General features: G+C 47.8%; 1 protein-coding gene across 3 annotated transcripts in view; it reads right to left on the bottom strand.

Annotated features, from left to right (window-relative positions):
- Positions 1-2,585: 2,585 nt before the first annotated feature.
- The window catches only part of LIG1 (ligase I, DNA, ATP-dependent), a 53,355-nt gene continuing 29,936 nt past the window's right edge, over positions 2,586-26,004 (bottom strand). For all 3 annotated transcript variants that reach the window (XM_008589403.1, XM_008589404.1, XM_008589405.1), the window contains 19 exons: positions 22,838-22,918; positions 22,494-22,550; positions 20,967-21,139; positions 18,568-18,734; positions 18,065-18,141; positions 17,118-17,209; positions 16,779-16,878; positions 15,796-15,881; positions 15,031-15,146; positions 13,329-13,424; positions 11,093-11,203; positions 10,596-10,667; positions 8,605-8,749; positions 8,352-8,434; positions 6,826-6,978; positions 5,208-5,261; positions 4,329-4,472; positions 3,029-3,121; positions 2,586-2,877 (listed from right to left, as the gene is read on the bottom strand). In XM_008589403.1, the coding sequence (XP_008587625.1) occupies positions 2,794-2,877; positions 3,029-3,121; positions 4,329-4,472; positions 5,208-5,261; positions 6,826-6,978; positions 8,352-8,434; positions 8,605-8,749; positions 10,596-10,667; positions 11,093-11,203; positions 13,329-13,424; positions 15,031-15,146; positions 15,796-15,881; positions 16,779-16,878; positions 17,118-17,209; positions 18,065-18,141; positions 18,568-18,734; positions 20,967-21,139; positions 22,494-22,550; positions 22,838-22,918 (1,984 nt within the window). In that variant the 3' untranslated portion in view covers positions 2,586-2,793. The remainder of the gene's footprint in view (positions 2,878-3,028; positions 3,122-4,328; positions 4,473-5,207; positions 5,262-6,825; positions 6,979-8,351; positions 8,435-8,604; positions 8,750-10,595; positions 10,668-11,092; positions 11,204-13,328; positions 13,425-15,030; positions 15,147-15,795; positions 15,882-16,778; positions 16,879-17,117; positions 17,210-18,064; positions 18,142-18,567; positions 18,735-20,966; positions 21,140-22,493; positions 22,551-22,837; positions 22,919-26,004) is intronic.

The raw sequence follows: 26,004 nt of genomic DNA on the forward strand, positions 1-26,004 counted from the left end.
ACTTGGCATAGCCCTGTTCCGGGGATGGGGGTGGAGAGGAAACTGCATGGTGCACACAGAGCAGTCCTGCCACAGCTCCCTCGTATCTGGTCTGGCCTCCCATCTGCCTCCCTCCTCTGACCTCCCCAAAACCCTGAGGTCAACACACCCCCATTTGACCAGCCCCAGGCTCCTTCTCCCCAGCCTGACAGAGCTGAGCATCTCCGTGCCCCTAGCCTCACAACACTACTCTCCTACTTTTCCTTTGTCTCATCTTTCATCATGTGCCTTTGGCAAATCACCCACTGCCTGCTCCCCTGGGCATGGGAACCAACAACTGTCTCTATGAATTAGGTAAGAAGTTTTCTTGCTCTGGGTCCCATCAGCATATCCAACAAGAGTTCCCCACTTCCTTCTCTACCTCTCTTCTTTATCACCACCACCACCACCACCATCACAGCTACGAATATCTAGGTGTCAGTAAACTCTCAATCAGTGGATCTCAAACACCAGCACATTTCAGAATCACCTGGTGTTATTAGTCTGTTTTTGTTGCTTATAACAAAATATCTGGAACTAGGTGATTTGTAAGATGAAATTTACTGTTAGTTTCAGAGACTGAGAATTACAAAGTCCAGGGAACAAATCTGGTGAGAGCCTTGTCCTGGTGGTGACTACAGCAACTCAGAGTATCATATGGTGAATATGGCAGAGCAGAGAGAGAGACTGTCACATAGCTCTCCTTTCAAAACCCTCAGAACCAAACTGAGAATTACAAAGTCCAGGGAACAAATCTGGTGAGAGCCTTGTCCTGGTGGTGACTACAGCCACTCAGAGTATCATATGGTGAATATGGCAGAGCAGTGAGAGAGACTGTCACATAGCTCTCCTTTCAAAACCCTCAGAACCAAACCATGACCAACATTATTAATCTATTCACCAGGCATGGTTCTCAGAATCTAATCACCTCTGCAAGGCCTTTCAAATACCATAATATGACTTCCCACCCTCAACAGTTACAACGGGGATTAAGCATCAATGACTTAAAACTTGGAAGACAATTCAATCCATATCACCTGGAGGGTCTGTCAAAGCACAGATTCCCGGGCCCCACCCTGAAAGGTTTTGGGGCAGTAGGTTTTAGGTGGGGCCATGAGTTTGCATTCCTAACAAGATCCCAGGTGGTGGTGATTCAGCTGCTGGTTTGAGAACCTTTGCTCCCAACACTTTACATGCATTACATTTTTTAAACCTTGAACCAACCCCATTTAGGATGCCACAACTACAGGTAACAGAAGACCCAAATGAGAGCTGCTTCACCATCAAGGGACCTCACTGTATCCCACAATGGGAATCTGGCAGTAGACCTGGGCTCTGCTCTGCTTGTCCACCCAACTCCTGGTTCTTCCCTCCTTTGCATGTGGCCAGAGGGCATCTGAGGTCCAAAGGAAGCTGCCAGGGCTGTTCTTTCTGTGACAATCTCAGAAAAATGGAAGCTTTTCCAGAAGCTTCCTCCCCCAGTCCCAACAGACTTCCTGTTGCATTGGCCGAAGTTCCATTGCATGTCCATGTCTAACCCAGTCTGTGGCATGCTGCACAGGGCCACCATTACTGGCTTGGCCTAATCGTACCCACAGTGTGCATAGGGGCTCCTTCCTCTGAAGCTCATGGTGAGGAGAAGTCAGCACTCAGGGAGGACTTCAGAAGGAAGAGGGGTACAGGGATGTTGGGGGTGACTAACAGTGATGCCTGGGTTTCACTTCTTAATGACAATGGAGACTGACATTCAGCCATGACTTACAGAGCACCTACTTCATGCCAGGTATTGTGGTAGGGGCTCGGGAAATAACAATGAACAAAACAGGTATAGCCACTGCCTGCCCTCATGGGGTACTGTCTGGAACACTGTGCTGAAGATTCTGAAGCCATGCCTGGTCACTAGTCGGTAGGTGGAAGAGCTGGGAGTCACACAAGTCACTGTACTTATGTCTCCCAAGAGGATGGGAGTCTTACTGGAATGGTGTAGCTGGAACACTGTGCTGAAGATTCTGAAGCCATGCCTGGTCACTAGTCGGTAGGTGGAAGAGCTGGGAGTCACACAAGTCACTGTACTTATGTCTCCCAAGAGGATGGGAGTCTTACTGGAATGGCCCAGAGCCAGACTGCCAGGTCAGAGCCCTCGTGGTGGGGCTCTGGGTAAGACACTTAACTCTTCTGTGCTCCCCTGTCCACATCTGTGAAACAGGGCTCATTACAATGCCTACTTGTAGGATGACTGGGATGTTAAACAAGTTAAAATATATATAAAGATTCTACACTGTTACTGTCCAATACAATAGCCCTTAGCCATGTGTGGCTATTTAAATTAAAATTCTTCTAAAAGAAATATTCCAGCTTTCAATTGCACTGACCACACATCAAATGCTCAATGGCTGTAGTGGCCTGGGGCTATCGCACTGCACGGAGGAGATACAAAACGCTTGTATCATGCAGAAAGTTCTATTGAAATGTGCGGGTTTTCACAGTTCCTGGCACACTGTTACATGCTACACAAATGTGAGCTATTAAAACTATGCCCCCAGAGCCCAGCATGAACCTTGTCAGAGTACATGTGTGATAATTATTTATTGAGAGAAATGACCAAATGACTCCTAGATCCCAGTGTAAACAACCCCCTCACACATACTCATATTCAAATGTGACTCAAAAACCATGCAGACATCAATACCAGATTTGCTTAGAAATAGAGGCAATATCCCTGGGTTCCCTCCACCTCTGCCACCCTTTGTCCCAGGCCCCTAGGAGGGCAGGAGCTTAGTAGAAATCTTCAAGGTCAGAGTCTAAACCTGTGCCTTGTTGGTTCTGAATCTGACTTTGCTTCCGGTACAGATAGGCCACCTGAGGAGAGAGAGTGGGAGGGGGTTCGTCAGAAGCTCCGTAGCTGCTACCACTTCCACAATGTTCCAGGCCAGAGTCCACCTTTCTGAGAAGCTGGTCCGGCCAAGCAAGCCCACTCCTGGGTGACGTAGCCCTCTTCCCAGTGCCTCACCTGGGCACTGGTGGTGGCCTCCTCTGGCTTCTTGTCTTCCCGGACGCGAATAAACCGAGGGAAACGAAGGGAGATCCCCTTTTCACTATCCACCTGGGAAGGAGGGGTGATAATGAAAACCTTCCTGCAGTCTAACTGGCAGTCCATGGCCGTAGCAATTCCTTATGCATAGTCTCCTCCTTCCTCCTTCACATTGGCTTCAGTCTCCTGATTCATACAATGAGGCTGAGCAATGGGTTGTTGTAAGGATTAAATAAGTTGACCAAGTGTTCGGAAGTATACCTGGTGCATAATAAGCACTTAAGAAATGCCAGCTGCTATAGCTGTTACTTATGCTGTTGTTATGATTATGGCTGAGAGGCAGAACAACACAGTGAGCACACAGATTTTAGAACCAGACTGCTGGGTTTAAATCTCAGCTCCTCACTCTCAGGAGCCACACGATTCTTGGCCAGTTACCTAAGCTCTCTGGGGCCCTGTTTACACACCTGTAAAATGGAGATGCTCATGTTGCCATGTCTCGGCATCTTTGTGAGGATTAAATGAGTGTAACATACTAATTAGTACACGGTGCCTGCTTCCAAACCCCAGATAAATGCTGGCTCCTATCGCTTGTTACACGGGTACCCTGACTCTCTGATGTGCAGCATGAGTGGGAAATTAAAGAATACGAATTCCCCTTTAAAAATGGAAGTCTGCTTCTAATTAGAAAAGTACATGCTAGCTAGGTTTTGAAGGATCGAAAGAAACTTCAAAGAAAGTGTGTTTTAAATTTGAGATTCACTGTTCTTTTGAAGGAGAACGTGAAGACCCTTCCTGGTGCTGGCCATGGGCTAGTGTTTTCCCCTGGTGTACACCACTACTTCAACCAGTACCGAGGACTGAACCACTAAGAGAAAGAAATTAGCCAAGAAATTAAAAAACCTGATAAAATAAAAAACCTAGAAATTAAAGTAAAAATTAATTATGGTGGAGAAGGAAACTGTAGAAGTTGAATGGAATGCTCAGCAGGAAGCAGACTAAGCTTTTACTTAAAAGATTTGAGTTTTCAAAAATTACTTCAGAGCTGAAGGTGAGATTATGATATTAAAGGGAGCAATGTCACTGTTTCCTTTCTACTCATAGGAAATTTTTTTTTAAAAAGATCTTTGACCTCATTCTCTGACACCCAAATAAAATTCAAGCTAAAGTTTTCTCAATCATCACTCAGGAAGAGCAGACATGGGCTCCAAGGTCCCCTTCCCCACTTTACCACCTGGAATTACTTCACAGGATCGACCCCAGTCCACTAGTTACTCACCAAGCCCCGGGCAGCAGGGTAGATGGGGGAGAGAGAAAGATCAGCACACTTCACCTCCCACACAGTGCTGGGGTCCAGCCAGTGGTCGGGGGCCACAGCACCATCTGCCCGCACATAGGAGCGTGGGGTGGGGAGCACCAGGGCCTGCAGTGAGCAGCAGAAAGGAGGAAGAGAGGTCTCAGATCTCAAAGTCAAGGCTAAGTTAGGGAGTTGGGAGTTTGAGGAGTGGGGAAAGAGGGAAGAAAATAGGGGAAGGGGACAAAGAAACAGAGACACCCCTTAAAGTAAAAAGCTAAGGGGTGGGAGTAGGGAGGCAAGGGAATGGGAGAAGGGAAGAAACAAAAGACAGAGACCTTGGGAGGTTAGATGAGATACTAAAGACAAAAAGAGGGAGAGAGGGACACAGACCTGGGGGTGAGGGGATGGAGAGAGGAGGGGAGCACAGACCTAGAGAGAAGGAAACAGAGAAACAAAGAATGGGACTGAGAAGGAGTCAGGACGTAGAGATACCAATACACAGAGCAGAGACTCATACCCCAAAATGCCTGTGACCATGATAACAACACTCTCACTCACTGGGGGATCACAAAGCACTTTATAAGGATTTAACTCATGGAACCCCTGCAACAGCGCCCTATGACTGCCCCTGGTGCGGCTAAGGTGCTGAACTCAGGGAGATGATCCCTGGCCAGTGACACCAGCCAGTAGATGGCAGAGCGGGACTTGAACCTGGATGTGTTGGACTCCAAAGCCAGCTCCACTGCCCACTGCCCTCCTGCCCACACCCTGAGCCCCAAGATAGTGGAGTCCAAGAGCCCTGCACACAAAAGGACATGCTGTCAGAGACAGAGTGGCCAAAGCGTAGCTGCTATGGTTTACCTGCAGTCTCTGGTGATGTTCTTCCAGCTCACCATCGCTGAAGCCAGTTCCAAGCTATGGGGAGGACGTGGTAGGTCAGAGGCTCAGCCATCCATCCTGGAACTTTCTCCCTGCTCCGGCCAACTAAGGACCTGAATCTGTGTACACTGGTGGTCCCTATCCCATTCTGGTCCAACCACTACCCACAGAAACCAGAGGAATGGGGTGAGGTGGGGAGCGGGGGGCTGAGCATCCTCGATGGATTGCAAAACATAACTGGATGGGGAACAACTCTCCCAACTGGAATTCCTTTAACTGCCTTTTGCTTGTGGGGAAACTCCTGCTCCTTCTACTCCGTCTCCCTGGTACAGGAAGTCGCTCCCTTGGGCTCACCCACATCCTACCTGCCCAGTAATTGGTTGTTATCTCCAATTTTAACATTGCCAAGAGTTTCTCTTGACTATCAAAACAGTAAAGACTAAAAAATAGTAATAACACTTGATGCTGGCAGACATGTAGCAAGATGGGCATCTTCAAACTACTGATATAAACTTTCAGCTGGAAAGTCCTTTTTGTTTTGAGTCTTAAAAATTGTTTGCCTTTTGTCCTAACAATAGCTCTTCTAAAAATCTATTCTAAATAAATAATATAAGATGGTGACACACTGGTGGCTAAAGATATTGGTGAATTATAAAATCACTTCCATCACTGATTATGTTTGTTAATGTATATTAAGTGTTGACATTATTCATAAAAACAAAGCTGGCGACAATCTAACCACACAACTACAGGGAACTGGTTCAGGAAACCGGAGCATACCGATTTGAAAATTCTTGTGCAGGCCTTCAGGTCATGTTCCCATATTACTTAAATGCATATGATAACATTTAAAAGAAAGTATTTATAGGGCAAAAAGGCAGAAAAAAATTACTCATAGAGAAGGATCACAACTTTGTAAAATTATAAATAAAACATTTCCTCAAATGTTACTAGTGCTTGCCTCTGAGTTATGGGATTTTGAGTGATATTTGTTCTATTTCTGTGCCAAGAGATCCAAATTTGTTGGATAAGGAAATGCAGGAAATACACAGGAAAATGCAGTCACAATGTGCACAGCTTAAAAAAAATGTTTTTAAACTTACAAAAAACCAAACAAAACCACATTTACCAGAGTCCCCTGTAAACAGGGGTGGGCCATTGAGCAAAGTTCTGACGAATGAAACTTAAGCAGAAACTGTTCGTTGGCTAAGGCAGACTCAGGTGGCCCACCCCTGTGCCCTTGAGCCATCCTCCTCCTGCTGCTTAGAGCACACATGGCCATGATGGCTGGAACACCTGAGCCACATTGTGATGATGAGTCCAGAAGCACATGACAATTAACAATTGCTGGGAAAGAGAAGGAGCCTGGATCTCTAATGACATTGGAGAGCAGCCTTTCCCCTCCAGACTTCTCATTACATGAGAGAAAAATAAAACCTTCTCTTAAGCCACCACTAAACTAGGAAAAAAATAATCCTTCATAGGGAAGACATGAGAGCCTCTTGGTCTGAGCCCTTCCCAGGTAGCCCAGTAAGAAGTCCCCCTAGGAGTCTAATCTATTTCCCTCCCGCTTCTGCGATCAGCCCCAAGCCCCTAGGACCTTGCATATGGCTTGCAGCTCCTCACTGTCCTTGTCGTAGGAGGCCAGCAGGAAACCCCCGTACCGGCCGGCCCGCTTCCCCCGGCCCAGATAGGCACCGATCACCACAAGGTCTAGGGTGTCGCCGACGCCATCGAGGTAGTCCTTCTTCAGCTGAGAGAAGGGAAGCCAAGAGGTGAGAGGGGGTGGGCCCAATGTGGGAAACTTACTGTTGGAGGCTAATCAGTGGGTTGAGGAGGGACTAGGGGTGAGTCTGAGAATAACTTCCAGAAAGAACACTGAGGATGGCCACCAGGAGGTGATGGATGTGAAAGGGCTTCTACGCTTAAAAAAGAGCAAATGGGAAGAGCAGGCAGGATCTAGGGGATCGCAGGAGTCATCCATGACTCCCTCTTTCCTTCAGCGTGGAGATACTGTCAACTCATTCCACTCACTCCTTCACATGGAGAACATTTTACCCATTCATTCAAAAACCAGTTATTAAGCGCTGACTGTGGGCCAGACAGTTCAGTCTTGAGTGTACGACAGTCCATATTTCCTAAGACAGGACAGGTTCGTACTCTCACAGCTGCTTACAGTCTAGGAGGGGAGACAGACCACAGATAAATAATACATACACAGAAAGATCCAGTCAGGAGGTCTGGCCAGCTCAGCACCCGCATGTCTTGCCCACCCCTTACTGCCCTTCTCCATTCAAGCCTCCATCGCCTCTTACCAGACAACAGCCTCCTACCTGCTTGCTCCCACTTCTGCCCAACCCCCACCACACCTGTTCACTATCCACAGGTCAGCGAGAGGACCTTTGCAAAATGACAATCAGACCACGTGACTACCCTGCACAAAACCTCTACTGGCTTCCCAAAACCCTTAGAGGAAAATCCAGTTTTATCTTACAGTGGCCCCAAGCTGCTATGTGATCTAGGGCCTGCTCTCCACTCTGACCTCACCTGCCCCTGCTCCCTGCACATGTCGAGCTTTTCCCCATTTGAGCCTTTCCACTTGTGGTTCCCCCTGCTGAGATGCTCTGCCTCCAGTCTTCACCACCCCTTCCTGTCATCTGGGTCTGAGCCCAAACACCATCTCTGGAGAGGTTTTACCCGATCACCCAGAGTGGTGCCAGACTGGCCCTGAGTTGACTTGCTTTCTTCGCAGCACTCCTTGCTGCCTGACTTCATCTCTTTTATCCACTGGTTGGCTTTCTTCTCATCTGCCTCAGATGACATGAAAGGCAAACTCAGAGAGAGCAGAAACCTCATCTGGCTTTTTCACCATGGTATTCTCAGTGCTTAGGCCAAGGTGGTTCTCACAAAGGTGGTTCTCAATCAGTTCTTAGTAAACTCATTAAAAAGGACTTGCAGAGGGAAGATGATTTGAGGCTGGCTGCAATGCAAGGCAAGGGGGATCACGAAAAGGGCTCCTGAGCTCAAACAGGGTGTAGGGTGGAGACTCAAAATTGACTGCCCAGTTGGGACAGATTTCCAGACCTAGGCTCTAACAGGAAAGGCTAATTCGGGGGCAGGAATCACCTTGAGCCAGTTGTGAGATCTCTTGGCAATCTCGTAGGTGGCATCGACATCCAGGGTCTTCACCATCAGCCCCTCGCAGGAATCTGAGCAAGACACATAAGCATGGGCCTTGGGAACCACTGGCTCATGAGGGCCCGAGCAGGTGGGATTCTGGTCAAATTGTCTAGGGTAGGGAACAGGCTTGGGAGCTGGTGTCAGCATAGGTCACAGAGAGGCTAAAGACCTTGGCTGAGAGAAGAGTGGGTGCCCTCACCTTTTACAGATTGCTCCAAGAACTCGGCAATCTGGTCAGTGTCCTTGGTGTCCAGAGAGGTGGCGAAGACAAACTCACCCTCTGTTTCCACAAAGTTCTCCCGGAGCAGCTGTCTGCGCCGGGAAAGAGGCTCACGTACCAGGGACTAAGGGGTCAGTGAGGGAGGAGAGAGGATGGAACATTATTGTGGAAATAAAGACAACAGCCCTGACCTTGAGACAAACAGAAAACGTAGGGGTCACAAGTAGCAACACGGTTTATGGAAAGCCTTGAGAGGGAAGAACCACGCTGTCAGGACGATTCTGAAAATTTAAAACATGGGGCAGGTTATTGACAAGAGGGGCCAGACCCCACTTAGAGTCGGTGACCTCAGGAGTGTCAGAGCCAAAGCATTGCTGGAGCTCAAATTAACACTTTGTGGGTCTCTTACAATTTTTTTATTTTTTTGGTGACTGGTATGGGGATCCAGACCCCAGACCATGGTGTTATCAGCATTACACTCTAACTAACTGAGCTAATCAGCCAGCCCCCAGCCCTCTTTCAATTTTTAATGCCAGTTGAAGAAAGGCCAAAAAAAAAAAAAAAAAAGGTCGAAAATCATGAGGTTAATAAACACGTTTCTGGGAGGAAATTTCTAGTGTTAATCCAGGAGTTGGCAACCTTTTTCTGTAAAGAACTGAATAGCAAATATTCTTGCTCTGTGGGCTATGTGGTCTCTGTTGCTGTAGGGCACCTCTGCTGCTGTAGGGCACAAGCAGCCACATACGATATGTAAGTGAATGGCTGCATTCCAATAAAACCTTATTTACAGAAACAGGTGGTGGGGCAGATCTGGCCCACAGGCTACAGTTTGCGAAGCCCTGAATTAGAGCATATTTTTTCATGGGAAATCTCCACTCACTTGTACTCTAAAATGATTTCACCTCCCTGTAGAAACTGACCTTATTTGCTTTCACTGTCCTCTTCTATGCTGTAAGTTCTCCTGGGTCAGCTACAGCCCTATTTGAAATCACTCAAGCAGATCCAAATCTGGATTTAGTACGAAACATTGTTCTTACATGCCATCAGGGTAGAAGGGGGGGGGGGGGTGGTGCACAAGAAAAGAGAAGAGGTCTTCTAGCTTGGCTCTCCCTTATCGATGCCCAGAGGAGGACTGGCTCTCCTCCACCAGGCCAAGGTGAGAATGCTTCCTGACATGGGAACTCCAGATTCTTTTTTTTTTTTTTCCCCCCTAAAAGATGACCGGTAAGGGGATCTTAACCCTTGACTTGGTGTTGTCAGCACCACGCTCACCCAGCAAGCTAACCGGCCATCCCTATATGGGATCCGAACCCGGGGCCTTGGTGTTATCAGCACCACACTCTCCCGAGTGAGCCACGGGCCGGCCCAGAACTCCAGATTCTAAACCAATCACTATAACAGTAATTTTCAAGCTTTTCAGTCCCTTTACACTCTTAAAAATTGAGGACTCACTCCAAAGAGCTCCTGTTTACGGGGTTACATTTCTTGATATTTACACCATATTAGAAATTAAAAATAAGAAATTTAAAAATATTAATTCATAAAAAAAATAAATCCAATATGCCCAAACTCAAATATTGCATGAAAAACACCTCTACTTAAAAAAATTAGGGAGAAGAGGGGCATTATTTTAATTTTTGCAAATTCTTTAATGTTGAGCTTAATAGAGGTTGGATTTTCACATATGCTTTTACATTCAGATGGTTGTGATATGTTGTTTGGCTGCAGTACAGGAACAAAATCTGCCTCACACATATGTGGAGTTGGAAAGGGGAAGAACTTGCAGACCCCCTCGACAGGGTCTTGAAAAGGGTCCTCAAATCACACATGGAGAACCACTGCCTGAGTGTGGCCTCCTAGCTCAGTGACGTGCAGAGTCAGAAATGAAACTCAGACCACTGGCTCCCAAGTGCACGTAACAACCCATTCATTATCCCTCAGCTGCCCCTGGCCATGAAGACAGAACTCACCTGTCCATTTAGGTAGATGAGGTCGAAGGCATATAAACACACCTGCACCTGGATCTCTGATGCGTCCACCTCCTGGGTTAGGGCAGAATGGAGACCAGGAGTGGGGGAAGGTGAGACAGGCTAGTTGGGTCCCCTTTCCTTATTCCTGAGGCAGATACCACTGTCACCTAAATTCTCCCCTTCTCCCCAGCACACCTGTGAGGGCAGAAATGCTGCCGGCCCCAAGCCCTGAGTTGTGATGGCTCTCAGCTAATCCCGACATCTCATTCCCCTCTGCCAAGTATTTGCTCTCCTGGCCATTAGCCTTCCGTGAGGTAATGGCAGTGACATGACAGAGTTCTGGCCAATCAGTTGTAAAGGGGAAGTCTGTGGAGGTACAGGTTGTGGGGGCTCCTGGAACAGATCTTCTTTTACAATAAAACTATAGAGGTACAAGAAAAGGGCCCTCCTCCCCATGCTGGAGCTGTGGCAGCCTTATATCAAAAGGCTGAGACTACCTTGCGTTTGCGGGTGGTAAGCACTTGGAATGGCTGAATCTGCTTCTTTTCCTGGTCCCAAGCCACGGCTTCGGTGTCCAGGATGAAGGATGTGACTGAAGGGAGTTTAATCTGAAAAGTGAAGGGAGAGACCTGGGGCTTGTGAGAGGTAAAGGATAAGGCAAAAGACAGACATGGGAAACAAATTCCCTTTCCTTCTGCAGCCCTCAAGATCCACTGACTGATGCCAACCTCGAAGAGACACAGGAATGAACACAGACCCTCTTCTTTTATTCCCCGCTGAGAGAGGGAAAAACTACCTGTTCTGAGGATTTACGATTTAGTCCCACAAACTGGAAACCCAGGAGCCTTTGGCATCTCCCTCTTTCTCTCACCCACATTCAATTCCCCAGTGAGCTCATCGATTTCCCCTCCGAAATCTCTAAGCCATCCACTTCTCACCACCTCACCGCACCCAGCCTTAGCCACGTAACTCTACTGGTCTCTTGCCTCCTGCACTAACCCCCTCCAATCCACTCTCTTCATAGCAGCCAGGGCGATCCTGGCAAACCCTAAATCTGATCACGGCGCATGACCTGCTAAAAACCACTCCCAAAGCTGTAGGAACTCTCCTTGGTCAATCCCTGGTCCTCCGTTGCCTCACATGGCCTGCTCAGCCACGTTCTCTTCACCTCAGCACATTAGCCTCTCTGTTTCCTAAATGGGCGACTTCTGTTCCACCACCAGGTCTTTGCACATGCTGTTCCTGCTAGAATGCCCCTGTCTTTCTCCTTCATTGTCCTTTGCCTTCACTGGGAAGCCTTCTTTTCCTTCATTGGAACACTGTGTCACAAAACTCTAGGGGCACCATTCATATTGTACCCCGGAGCCATGCAGCTTCCCTGACACCAACTCAGAGACAAGTCTGTTTCTTATACAGGCTCCACAGTCTCCCACAGAAGCAAGACTCTCTGATGAAGGTCTGTCTGCCCTACTAGGCTGTGAGCTCAGAGAGGGCAAAGACCACGACAGGCCTGTCTGTGTTATCCCCAAGCCTCCAGCACAGGGTCTAGCACAGAGAAGATGTCCAATAAACACTTGCTGAACGAGAGAGTGAAAGAAGCTAGATACAAGACTACCTACTGTATGATACCACCTAGAGGAAGCTCTAGAATAGGCAAAACTAACCTGTGGAGACAAAAGAGCAGATCAGGGGTTGCCACTGTCAGATGGATGGTGGGAGGCAGGGGAGGGGGGCTTGCTTGGTCGGGGCAGAGTGACGGAAATATGGAAATGTTTTATATGTTCACTGGGGTGTTAGTTCCATGGGTGTACAAACTTTCCAAAAACCCATGAAATTGTATACTGTACACTTAAAATCAGAATATTTTTTTAAAAATACATCTTAAAAAAATATAAAAAAAAGTGCTTGGTACTTAATAGGAACTCCACTAATGCCTGTGCTGTATTATCATCTTCACTGTCTCTAACAGGCAGAATTCTAAATACTGTGCTTCCTGTTCTAAAAGAACCCACTTCCTAATTTATTAGGGGTAGGCAAGAATGGCTCTTTGAAGGATTCCTGAAACAGGCCCAAGACCGCCTTGGGTGTGGAGAAACCCTTGCTCCAGGACCTGTGAGGCCTAGCCCTGTTAAGACTCTGGGCTTATATTTCTGCAGGCTGGCTCCCTCCACACTCATCCAGATCCTCTCTCCCTGTCTTCCCTGCTGGAGAGGCCACAGGGTTAGTTTATTGTTCTCCCAGCCTCTGCTGCACTAGGGTGGCTGTGGGACTCAGTGCTGGCTGGTGACTCCAAGCTGGAGTCACCAGGGGTGGAAGGAGGTATCTGGAGAGCATTAACTTTCTTCATGGGAGGGACAGAAGTTGGAATCCGTTTTCTCTCTTTTTGTCTGAAAGTGTGACAGCTATTTGGGGAACTATAAGGGGACAAACGTTGGGACAAAAAGCCAACCAGCAAAGGACAGTAGAGGACAGAGGTAGAAATGAGCTGGGTTTGGGAGGACATGAGTGCACAGCTAAGTCAGCTTTGGGCAACCTGCCTCCAGATCTCTTTGAGAAAAAAATAACATCTGCTTAAGCAATGATTAAGTGGGTGTACTGTCATTTATAGCCAAATCTGATCTGATCTCCTTCCAACAAACCCCCCACTGTGCAGAGCTGGCTCAGATGGGCCTTGGTTCTTTGCACTGGTAACTGAAGCCCCTGCCAGAATGAAAGCGCATGGCAGATGCCCACCTTGGGGATGCGGCTGATGATGTCAGGGTACCTTTCGGTGTTGTCTTCCTGATTCCTGCTGAAGATCTTTACCTCCCCGCCTTCCAGTACATGGATCTGACACAGTGAGGGAAGGGAGAGGAAATGAGAGCCAGGTTCACCCCATGTGGCCCCTCCTTTCCCTTCTACCACCTTTGCTGGTAGCAGGTTCGGGAAGCTCTGGAGGAGGACTGGTGCAGAGACTGAGTGAATCATCTCCTCAGTTCCAACAGCACCTCCCATCCCTGTTTGTGGAAGCCCCCACCACCTTTTTATCATCCCCAATCCCTACCCTCTCCTCCTGTAAGCACATGAAACTTGCTGTGTGTGTATATGCTGATGAGCCTAAATGTTGTTATGCTGTAAATACCATTCTGATTTCTACTGTTAGCTTATTTACTTTAATAGTCTGGTCACAGTCCTTGAGCAGTGCTACATATATTTCATCTTACATATATGCTATTATTTCAAGAACTATTTTATATATAGATATATATAAGATCACTGTCACTACTGTAAATAATTTTGTCTAATTTTTTCCTCAACAATCTATTTTGAAGATCCATCTATAATACTAAGCGTCTTTTGAGTCTAATAGAGTTGTCTCCCCTTATCCATGGTTTCGCTTTCCACAATTTCAGTTACCAGTGGCCAACCATGGTCTGAAAATATTAAATGGAAAATCCCAAAATTAAATAATTCATAAGTTTTAAATTGCATGCCCTTCTGAATAGTGTTATGCAATTTTGCACCATCTTATTCCATCCCACCCGGGATGTGAAACATCCATTTGTCCAGTGTATCCATGCTGTCTACACTACCTGCCTGTAGTCACTTAGTAGCCATCTCCGTTATCAGATCAACTGTAGTGGTATTGCAGTGCTTGTGTTCAAGTAACCTTTACTGTACTTAATAATGGCCCCAAAGCACAAGAGCAGTGATGCTGGTAATTCAGATATGCCAAAGAAAGGCCATAAAGTGCTTCCTTTAAGTGAAAAGGTGAAAGTTCTCAATAAGAAAGAAAATTTGTACGCTGAGGTTAAGATGTATGGTAAGAACAAATTTTCTATCCATGAAATTGGGAAGGAAAAAGAAATTCGTACATAGTATATATAGGGTTCAGTACTATCTGCACTTTCAGGCATCCACTGGGTATCTTGGAACCTATCCCCCAAAGATAAGAGGGGAATACTGTACCTGTAACTGCTTCAAAGCTCTGCAAACATCCACCCACCTCACTTGCTTACCCATCCCCAGGTGACGAATACCAAGATGGTCCCAGCTCCCAACATGACAGAAGAGCCACGACATTCATTCTTGTATACCCAAGGATGTCTCTGGCCCAGGGTCTCAGGACACGTGTGCATATCACTGCCTGAAGGGTCACGTAAGGGCCTCCCAGAATGGCTGCTATAATTAACACACCCACCAGCAAGGCACAAGTGCAGCCAACATTTCTTGAGCTCCCACTACCGCAGGTCAGGAATTTTATCTTCAGACAAGCTCATGTGGTTAGTTATTACCAGACCCATTGCACGGAAGTGGAAACTAAAGCCCAGAGAGATGAGTAAGGTTAGCCAGGCAGTATGTGGAAGAGACTGTCTTTGAGCTCAGGTCTGACTGACCCCACATCCTTGCTCTTTGGCATTTTCCTTTCTGTGAAAGGATATGTCCCTCCTCATACCTGTGCCCTCTGCCCATCGTATTTGTACTCGCAGGTGAAAGCTGCCTCCTCAAAGCGTTTCAGGATCTCGCTGACACCCCGAGTGGGATGAGCCAACATTGGTTTCAGGGGGACCCCTGGGAGGGGAGGAGAGAGAGTAAGTAGGGTAGGAATGGGACAGAGAGAGGGAATGTATGGTGGAGGTGACTTCTAATGTGCCCCAGGACCCATTCTCCTTCCTCGCCACTGAGTAAGTTTTAGAACGGCACTTGGTCTCTAGTTTAGGACTACATACCCAGCCTCTCTTACAGCTAGGAAAGGCCATGTGTCTGGGTCACATCCTTGTAAGGAATCTGGTTACCTCCCTCATTTCTTTCCTTCTTTCTGCAATCTAGAACAGAGATGTGAGCTACATCTGATCACGCACATTAGGGTGACAACTACAGGATGGCAGAGGGACAAGACAGAAAGAACCTGGATCTCTGAATGATCCCTGGAGCACAGCTGTGTACTCTCCCTAGTTGCCTGCCTTGCTCTGGACGCTTATGTGTGAGAGAAAGAATTCTGTCTGGCCTGACCCACTGACTTCTGGGGTATCTTTGTCATAGTAGCTTTACCTACCCTACCTGATACAGAAGGAAAAAGTCCAAGGAGAAAAGGAATGGGTTTCAGCACTGGGGAAAAGGATTCAATTTTGGTGGGAGGGAAGACAGTCCTACAGGTTCTTAGAGAGGTGCTTAGTAGCGGATACCACCACACTGACTCTGTAGAGGGCAGGGTTGGTACCTGGGCTCAGCCTGCAGTGATCTGGGAGACGTTCCAGGCCATGCTCCAGCAGCACAGGGACAATTCGGTCCAGGTCAGGCACCTCACTAGGGTGAGAACAGATGTGGGAATCTTTCTAGAACTTGCACAGCTTGGAAATTCTGCTCTCTGGCTGCAAACTCTACTTGCAAAAGATACTTCTGCCTATGCCCAGAAGCCTGGGCTCCTGAATATCTCTGACTGTCTCAGTTACTATGCCCCCCACTCCTCTTATCACTATGTGTCTGCTGCTACCTCCATCACTCTGATGTTTCCCTTAGTCTGGGCCCGCCAAGGTCCCCTTATCTATCACCATGAGACCAGTGAATCCTACCCAGACTACTCATGAAAAACTATTCAAGGATGTGTTAAAGAAAAGTTTTCTCAAGGCTGGGCTCCACCTGCGAAGATTCTGATTTAATGAGCCTGGGGTGGGGCCTGAGATCAACAGGTGGTAGAACCCTATCTGCAGGCAGAGTCCAGCCTTTGTGGAACTGCTCAGCAACATTCCCACCTCTGACATTGTATCTGGGGCAGTTACTGTCTCGCTGCTGCCAGCCCTGGGTTGGCTGCCGGTCAAGGTCCCTTCACATGGCTCTCTCTGCAGCCCTCACCATCGCCCATGGATGTCCTCCTGTGACCGTAACGACCTCCTGCTAATACAGTCATCAGCTCCCCTACAAGTTTCTCATGGCCTTTGTATATGCGCAGCCCTGTCTGGAACTCAGAAATCTATGATGCCTCCTGTTCAGTCACATGCTGTTAGCACCTCTTTGCCTCTCCCGGTGTCACTGATCCTACACTATATGCCACTTTTCTGATCAGTCTTGTCTAGATTACCACTTCTTGCTCTCTGTCACCACCTCCTAGACAGCCTGTGTGTCATCCATGGCCCCTTGTGCTCTGCCCACTGTCTCTCGGGCTCACCCTGCCTCTGGCACTCTGCCACAGCCCCTGGATCTCACCAGAACGTCTGTTTCAAGATCATGCTCTGTTCCTCCAGCCACGTCTTTCTGGCCTCTGCCGTCTTGCCCTTCCCAGCATCCACCACGGCTGGGGGGAATTCTAAGAAAAAAACCCACCAGAGGCTTTGGGATGGGCCTGACCCCTCAGCTACCCCAGGGTTCACAGTGGTTTGTTGTAGCAGAAGGAATGTAAATGTGGCTGCCCAAGACGCTTTCCTCAGGGGTGAGGAGCCTAGAGTGGCAGGAACCATGTGGGGAAAGGGTGGGGCATGGACTTCTGAAAAGGGACACCTGAGTTAACTCCAGTGACGAGCACGAAAACTGGCGAAAGGAGCTCACCTTGGCCTGGTGGCGTGAGGCTCACGGCCTGGGCAAGGGCGGCCAGTACCGACTGTTCTGCCAGCCCGAGGCGCAGTCGTCCACTTAGGGATCTGGGGAGAGAGCAGGCCGGGGGGTTGGGCTTATTTATTCCTTTCCAATCTTGACCTCTACATCTTACTCCTGCCGTCCCTGGTCTCTACCAACTCAACTCTTCCTAGACCTTCTCAAAAAACCGGAAAAATCTTCAGAGCCTGGAAGGGACCCAAGAGATCACCCAACCCCATGTGACAGATGAAAAAACTGACGCCAGCCAGTGATGATCACAACCACTGGTATTTGCTAGGGGTTGGGGGGAGGGGTATACAGAAGTAGGTGCCCTGGAAGCGTGGGGAGGCTGAGGGAGCTGGGCCTGGCACTGGAACACGACCCACCCCGGTGAGCGTGAGGGTCACAACCTGACCCCAGCACAGGCTTTTCTTTGAGCCAGTGGCTTAACCTCCTCATGCCTCCATTTCCCCTTCTGTAAACTGGGGGTGAGGATAACAAGGGCTACCTCACAGAGTTGTTGGGAGGAGCTGATGGGATAAAGCACTTGACACAGGGCAGTGCCCCCAAGAAATGCTCCTTGACATGAGTGGTCATGATTTTGCTCCCACTGTCATGGCAAATCGTGGCTTCGTGCTGCATTGCCCCATCTCTCAGGCCAAGGCAGACATCACTAATCCATCACAGCATGCTCTGCCCAAGAGTCCCAGGAACTTCTCCAGGGAGCACTACAAAAGGAGAGGAGCCTGGAGGTCCATAAAAGGAAACCTATTTCCCTCAGGGTTGGGTCCCTGGCTCATGCTTTTCTCATCCAAGGGCTGTCAGGGTCTAAGTGGTGATTCCAGCTGCCAGTCCCTCCCTACTTTCACCTCCTGGGTCTGTAGTCCCCTCTTCCCAACCTTACAGGCCCACACACTCACCTGGCAATGAAGCGGGCTTCTGAGTGACGACAGGCCACAAAGAGGCCTTTGATGATGTCCATCTTCTTGGTCATGGACTGGAAGAGGTAGGGGAAGAGCAGTCAGTGCCTGATGGTAAAGGGAGAGACTACACCTCCTCCCCACCTGGGGAGCTGCCACCCTGTTTTGGAATACCTGCCCACCTCCCTGCCCTGGCCCAACTTTCATGGCTTCCTGCTCTCAGGGCAATACAAATGAGCCAGCATTCTTCCCTGCCTCCCTCCCTCCCTCTAGTAAATATTTGCTGAATCCTATCATGTAGCAGGCACAGCACTGGGTACTAGAATCTCCAGAGCAGACTCCTCCAGTCTTGAGAACAGGAAGGAGGAAAGGCAACTCTGCACCCCATGAGCAGAACTGAAGAGACCCAGCCCCAAACAGTCTAACCAGAGAAGCCTTCTTGCTACACCCATGGCCTTACGTCCCCAGGACCAAGAGCAGGTCTGGGATACTGTCCCACTTACAGCACTGCCTGTGAGCCCAGCGATGTCGCAGAATTTGGCGAAGACCCCACAGGTGGTGAGGGGTGGTGGTGGCAACATGAGTCTCTGAGTGCTGCGACTGTTCTCGGCCACCAGCCCCACGTCGCCCTTCTCGGCTGCCTCAGCTCGGACCGACTCTAGCTGCCGACCTTCATGGGTGAGAGAGCAAAGTGTAGGTGGTGAGGGTGACAACGGTGGCTGCGTGTCTCCCTTTGCTGGTGGCCTGCATGGATTTTCTCCAGCTATGTGTGCTCCCCATTCCTGACGCTCACCCACTTGGTTGCAATGGCTTGTTAAATATCTGTCTCCCATTACTTTAGGTGTAAGCAGCCTCTTAGATATCCACACGGAGTATGAACATGCTGGCCTCATCAGTGTGTGGACGGGATTTAAAGCCACGAGACAGGACGAGATCACCAAGGAAGTGAGTGTAAACAGAGCAGGCAAGGCCAAGGGGACCATTCCCCTAGCTGGTCATTAATATCCTCTGGCGGTAACCAATGACCCTTTTACTTATTTATTTATTTATTTTTTTAGGTTACTCTCTCTTTTTGAAGTCACCAAGTTGAACACGTAGGATGTGCTCTGGCCTCAGGTAACATCCAGAACTGGGTTCCACAAGCAGTCCTGGATGTAAGGGCAGGGGATTGAGAAGATGGGGACTCAAGTCATCATGACAACTTTAACCAGAAGTTCACCGCCATCAGAATCAACACACCCTTGTTGTGACAGGTATTTGTGTCACCTCTTTTCTATTCTGACACAAAACACAGAGATAATATAACCTACCAATACATATCATTTCAAGTTAATGTCCTAACTCTAACATAGAAAAGAAATAAGGGGAAAGTAATTTAAATGAAACAGTATGCATTTGTCTACTGATGCTTGGCCAATGCATAGAAGACACGAGAAAACACAACAAAATGGTCAGACCTCGTGTCTATAGGTGGAATGGGGCACTGTGAATGGGACAGCCAAGACTGAATGTTCACCATATGTGTGATGTAGTGACTTGCACTGTCAAGGTGACATGGTTTTCCAAAATGGTGAACAACTCACAACAGACCTGGGGCTTGGGCTGGCATTGCTGGATAGGGCAACTGCAACTTCTTATGTAAGAAAAATAAATCCTTTGTTTAAGGCAGTGTAGCTGGGTTTTCCATTACTTGCAGATAAGAGAATTCTTAATGGATACAGTTTGTACTGGGACTGGTATGATGTTAGAGCCCAATAAACGTGTCTTGAGTTAAAAAGTGAGAGAATCTTCAGTCTCCTGTCCTCTGGCTCCCATGACCTTCTGACTCTTTCCTAACGCCCAACAAATCTTCCTCAGTCACTTTGTCTTCTCATGAAACCCTTGACCCCTTCTGCCTTAAATGCTGGTGTTCCCCATAGTTTGACCCTGAGCTTCCCACAATATCCTCCCTGAACACCCTCTCTCTAGGCAAATGAGAACTTGCCAGTGTTCAATCATCCCATCTAAGCTGACTGCTCCTGCATACTGGTCTCTGACCCACATCTGGACCACGTACTTCCCTGCTTCTTGGACAGCCCTGTAGGGCCCACAGATAGAGATTGCTCATGCTGGGTCCCACGCTGAAATATTAACTCCCCTGTGAATGTGCCTGCTCACCAGTGTCCTTTCCTGGTGATGGTTCCATCATCCACCCAGTCACCCATCAAGATCCCAGGGCATTCTTCTCACCTTCACCCTGACCCCCACAGCCTGGCAGGTTCCTCCTGCACTCTCTCTCTCTCTCTCTCTCTCTCTCTGTTTCTGCCCTCTCCTCTCTTCTCTACAGCCCTGGTCCAGTTCCTCTTCCCTCTGGACCTTTGCCCTAGCCTCCTCCCCAGCCTCCCGGTTTCCTGTTGTCCTCCACACAGGCCAAGCACCAACCCTCTCTCTTATCTACTCACAATCCTTCCACGGCTCCTGATGCCCTTGTGACAAAAACTGAGCACTAGAGGCCCTTGCCAGGCAGGTCTACCCACACAGCCAGCCTCTCTGCGTAGCACTAGAGCTGGTCCTGCACATACATCCTATTCTTTCCTCCTCCCCCTTGACCTCTCCAGGCCCTACCAGTCAAAGTCCTTTAGGTCCTTTGCTATCTCCCTAAGCTCCGACCCTCAATCCCAGCATGTTTTCCAGCCCCTCCTCTCCATCCCCCTGTCCCCTGGTCCTTCTTCACCTGAACTGCGCCCCCCTCCCCCCACTCAGCTTTCTCCCCCTTGCCCTGCAAATCTGTCCATGTCAGGTTTTCTTCCCTCTCGGCCTCTTCCTCGCACCACCTTCAGAGTCTCTCCATCTCTCCTGACCTCTCCACTTTCTCCCTCTAGGCTCCCCTCTTGTTGGTCCCTCCACCACAGTCTCCTCTTACCTGTGGCCTGGGCCACTGCCTTTAGCAGGACACCATCACCAACGCCAAACTCCAGGCCCCGCTGGGGTGGCCCAAGGCGGTTGAGGCTGAGGTAGAGGACAGGGAGGAGGTCTAGAGGGGATAGGGCCACCACAGAGCGCAGCAAGTTGCTCAGTGTCTCCACCATCTGGAGCCTGAAGGAGGAGAAAGGGGTGTGACCACCCGGTTCTTCAAGGTCAGAATGGGGTGTGAGAGGGGGATAATAGGAACTGGGGAAAGAGAAGAGGAAAGGGCTCAAAAACAGTCCCACAAGTAGAATCACAGACTACTGGTGGGAGAGTAACTCAGTGTGACAGTAACAATGATGATGGTGATAATCCTCCCAGAGAAGTAACGGGTAACATGTACAGAGTGTTTTCAAGTGCCAGGCACTGTTTTTAAGCACTCTGCACATTTTAACTCACTGAATCCTCACAGCTCCTCTCTGAGGTAGGTACTATTATTATTTCCATTTTTACAGATAAAGAAATGGAGGCCCAGAAAGACTGCATGACTTGCCCAAGGTCACACGGCTAGTAAGTATCAACTGAGATACAAACCAAGGCTGTCTGTTTAAGAGCCTGTTGTGCTCCAGCCACCAAGCTGTGCTGCCTCTAAAAATAAAATAGTGCTTCTGTATGCACTACTGACACTGTGAAAACATTTGTTGTTGGCAAACTCAGAGGGCCTAATTAAGAGAGAAGCTGTGTTTCTTACAGAAGGCCTATTAACAAATGTGGAAAGAATGAGAGAAATATAAAATCACTGTTAGGCAAACACTACAATAATTATTGTAACTAGGGTCCACTATTACCTGCTGCAGTGGATGGAATAGCATCCCCCCTCCCAATTCATGTCCACTCAGAGCCTCAGCATGTGACCTCATTTGGAAATAAGGCCTTTTCAGATGTAATTAAGAGTCAAGATAAGATCCTAGTGGATTAGGGTGGACTCTAAATACAATGAATATTGGAAAAGGACACACAGACACAGAGAAAGTATAAAGATGAGGCAGATATTGGAGTGATGTGTCTACGAGCAAGAATGCCAAGGGTTGGGCCAGCGCTATGGCTCACTCGGGAGAGTGTGGCGCTGGTAGCGCCGAGGCCACGGGTTCGGATCCTCCTATATAGGGATGGCCGGTGTGCTCACTGGCTGAGCATGGTGCGGACCATACCGTGCCGAGGGTTGCAATCCCCTTACCGGTCAAAAAAACAAAAAAAGAATGCCAAGGGTTACTGGCAACCACAGAAGTTGTGAGTCATGGGCCAGTTTCTCCCTCAGAGCCTCCAGAAAGAACCAACCCTGATGATACTTTGATTTCGGACTTCGGGCTTCCCCAACTGTGAGAGAATAAAATTCTGCTGTTTTATGCCAAGTTTGTGATAATTTGTTTTGGCAGCCCTAGGACACTGATTCAGAGGATAAAATTAGTGGGCAAAATGAGGCCCACTAATGAGGCCATACAAGGCTCCACCCCTCCCACCAGCCGCAGGCCTGATCAATTACCGAGCAGAAACCTCTTCGATCTTCTCAAATGTACGGGCCACAGCCAAATAAGGGACCCTGGGAAGGAAAAGAAACACAAGTGCCATTTGTATAGCCCACACTGTCCCTCCATCCATCTTGTCTCCTCACACCTCCTGGGGACAGCCTTGCCAATATGCAAATGCACGAAAGCAATCCTGCTCACTGTCCAGTGCTGTCTCTGTCCCTTTCAATGCTCCTGACTGTGTCCCCAAAACATGAGAGGGAGAGACTTGACAGTTTCCTCCAATTGAGACCTCTGGTTAGTGAGACTCCCACAGTGACAGGGACTGCGGCAAGACAGTCTGGGAAGGGAGAACCCTCACTTTTGGCCAAGTTTCCAGCAGGCATCTTCAACAGGATGGTAGTTGTTCTTGGCAGGATTGTAGTTGGTTGGGTCCAGGGGTCTGTGGAAGCAAAAGGGAGATTAAATTGGTTAGATCCTTGAGTCAAGGAGAAGTAATTCCTTGACTAATATTTACTGAGCACCTAGTCTGTGCCAGGCACTGTTCTAGGCACAAGGACAGAGACATGAATGAAAACAAAGTTTGCTAACCTGGAGCTCACGCTCCAGTGGGAGAGTTGGAAACAAATCAACCCCCACATAAACAAATAAGCAATTTTAGGTGTTAATAAAGCCAAGTAGGGGGAGAGAACAGGATGGGAGATGCTACTTCAGAGTGTGGTGAGGGAAGGCCTGAGAGAAGACATTTGGGCAGAATGAGGTGAGGGGTCAGCAGAGTGGTAGCAGGGAGAGGAGCGCTCCAGGCAGAGGGGACAGTGAGTGCAAAGGCCTAGAGGTCGAAACACACTAGACATGTCTGAGGAACAGAAAAGGGGTCAGTGTGGCTGGGCTGGGACAAAGGAAGGAGTATATAGTCACTGGCTGCCACAAAATGCCAGGCACTGTTTTAAGAACACTACATCTATTATTAACAGTAGATGGGGACCCTTCTACTTTCCTTTTCCAGAAAAGGAAACTTAGGCACAGAGTGGTTGAGTAACTTACCCATGGTCACGCAACTGGTAAGTGGCATCGCTCTAGGCTGTGTTCTGAACCTCTATATCATAAATGCCTCAAACTGACCCTGTTAGTCACCACGGTCCAGACTGTGTAGTCAGACTCATCTGGGTTCAAATCTCTGCTCTGCCACTGACCAGCTGTGCATTCTGAGGAAGCAACTACTCTTCTCTTAACCACAGTTTTTCTACCTGTACAGTGTACATACTATGACAGGTTTTCCTGAGAGTTAAATAAGAAACTACAGTGAGGGTTCCTGCTCCTCGGTGCATTGTGTGGGGAACATTTTTAAAACAATGAGGACTCCCCAGTCTCAGTCCTATACCTATACCAAAATGAGGACAAGGGGGTGGGGGTAGAAAGAAGATACAGGATTTTTTCCAGCTTTTCAGCTGATTCTGAGGGTCAGACAGGGTTGTGGATGCCTGAGACAGACAGAGCAGTGCAGGGCTGTGCACAGTTCCTAGTACTGACTAAGCATTTAATAAGCGGTGGCCATTATTACCATGAGGCAGCAGAGCGTGGTAGACAAGGGATTCTAGAGCCAGTCTCCCGGGTTCAAACCCCAACCCTGTCGCTTTCCACCTGTGTGGCTTAAGCAAGGCAACTAAAAACAACTGATAATAGTAAAAGTAGTAGTAGTAGCTATAGTCACAACATGCTGAGTATAGTCATGGCCAGACCCTGGTCTAAAGGCTACAAATCCTTAGGAGAAAAGAAAGGCTGATAAAGGTGAAACTGGGATTCTTAACTACTCCTCAATCCTATCCTGCCTCCATGTCTCACTTCTCACATTTGTGAAATGGGAATAACAACAGAATCTACTCACAGTAGGTGTTGTAAGGATTCAACGCACTGGGACATGAGAAGCAAACTGCCCCCTCCATGTCTCACTTCTCACATTTGTGAAATGGGAATAACAACAGAATCTACTCACAGTAGTGTTGTAAGGATTCAACGCACTGGGACATGAAAAGCAAACTGCCTTGTGCCTGCCACACAGTTAACAGTAGATGAAGAGTGTACTTCCTGTCACCAATACATCCCCACTTGAAAGGTGTGGAAACTGGAGGCCCTGAAAGTTTGTCTACCTCCTGGAGGCAGCTGTCAGAGATGGAAGACAAGTGACCATGCTAGGAATGGTGCAAGAAAAATGGTCATACATAAAACTTTATATATAGCAGGACACCGATTTTGTTAGAAAAATACATTTATAAATACATAAACACAGACATGTAACCAGGAGGCAAAATGTGGCAGTATGGTGGAGAAAGAGCTGCTTAGGAAGCAGGGAGACACAAGTTCTAGGCCTGGCCTTCCTCCCTGTGTGACCTGGGGAAGCTGACCTAACCTCTCTGGGCTAATTGTTCCAATGTCTATAAAAAAGCTAAAATATTCCCCTTTCTCCACAGGATTACTGCAGAGATGAAGTTAAAGTGCCACTTAACCTCATTAGGTCTTAATTTGGGGTGCAAAATTGATGTTAAGAATCTCCAAAACATTTTCATTGGAATAATTAAATCTTAATCATAGAATTTTAAAGCAGAAGGAATGCTTTTGTGATTATGTTTCATTTTTGGACTCACTACCTTATACTTTTAAATCCAGTGTCCTCTCTGCTTAACAGCAGAAATTATGTCAAATCCCAACCTTCTGCCCTTTTTCCGACTTTCAGGGCATCAAAAATTCAAGAGGAATTGTGTCCACAGTGCTAACCATCACATTTTATTTGAAAACACGATCAATCTTTAGAGGAAAAAAAGCAACTTCAGATGGATACTTCATCATAGAAGAAAACAATAAATAGGAGACTTTAAGAGCTTTGGTAAAGCTGTAAAGATTCAATTTGCTACAAATCATCAATAATGTCTCAGGAGATACACCTTCAACTACACTGATACATTTTCCTGAGATGTTCAGTGGAAAACACTTTGAGTACATGTTTAACTTCTTGTATTCTCTGTGTCGCAGTTTCTTGCTTTAGTTATACCCAGTGCGGATTTGCTACAAATCATCAATAATGTCTCAGGAGATACACCTTCAACTACACTGATACATTTTTCTGAGATGTTCAGTGGAAAACACTTTGAGTACATGTTTAACTTCTTGTATTCTCTGTGTCGCAGTTTCTTGCTTTAGTTATACCCAGTGCGGTGCAGTTTTCCGATATGGCATTTACCATCTTTGCAATGATGATTAAATGCACGCCCGTTTATTCTATGTTTCCCTATAAATCCCATATAGGCAGAGATATTGTCTAAAATTGCTCATTAAATACTTTTGAATAATGAATGCAATGCAGTGGTATTGAATCACAAGAGTCTAAGCTACAGTTTCTGCTCAGTTGGACACCCTTAGATCTCCCTTTATAGCCAGTGTCAGGAGACATGTGGGGGCTAAGGACAGACTTCTACTACACGTAGCTGCTGTACTTATGGAACTAAAAACTGACCAGCATGTAAATGGATAATA

The sequence above is a fragment of the Galeopterus variegatus genome, unplaced genomic scaffold, assembly GCF_000696425.1.
Source record: "Galeopterus variegatus unplaced genomic scaffold, G_variegatus-3.0.2 Scaffold5416, whole genome shotgun sequence".
NCBI lineage: Eukaryota > Metazoa > Chordata > Mammalia > Dermoptera > Cynocephalidae > Galeopterus > Galeopterus variegatus.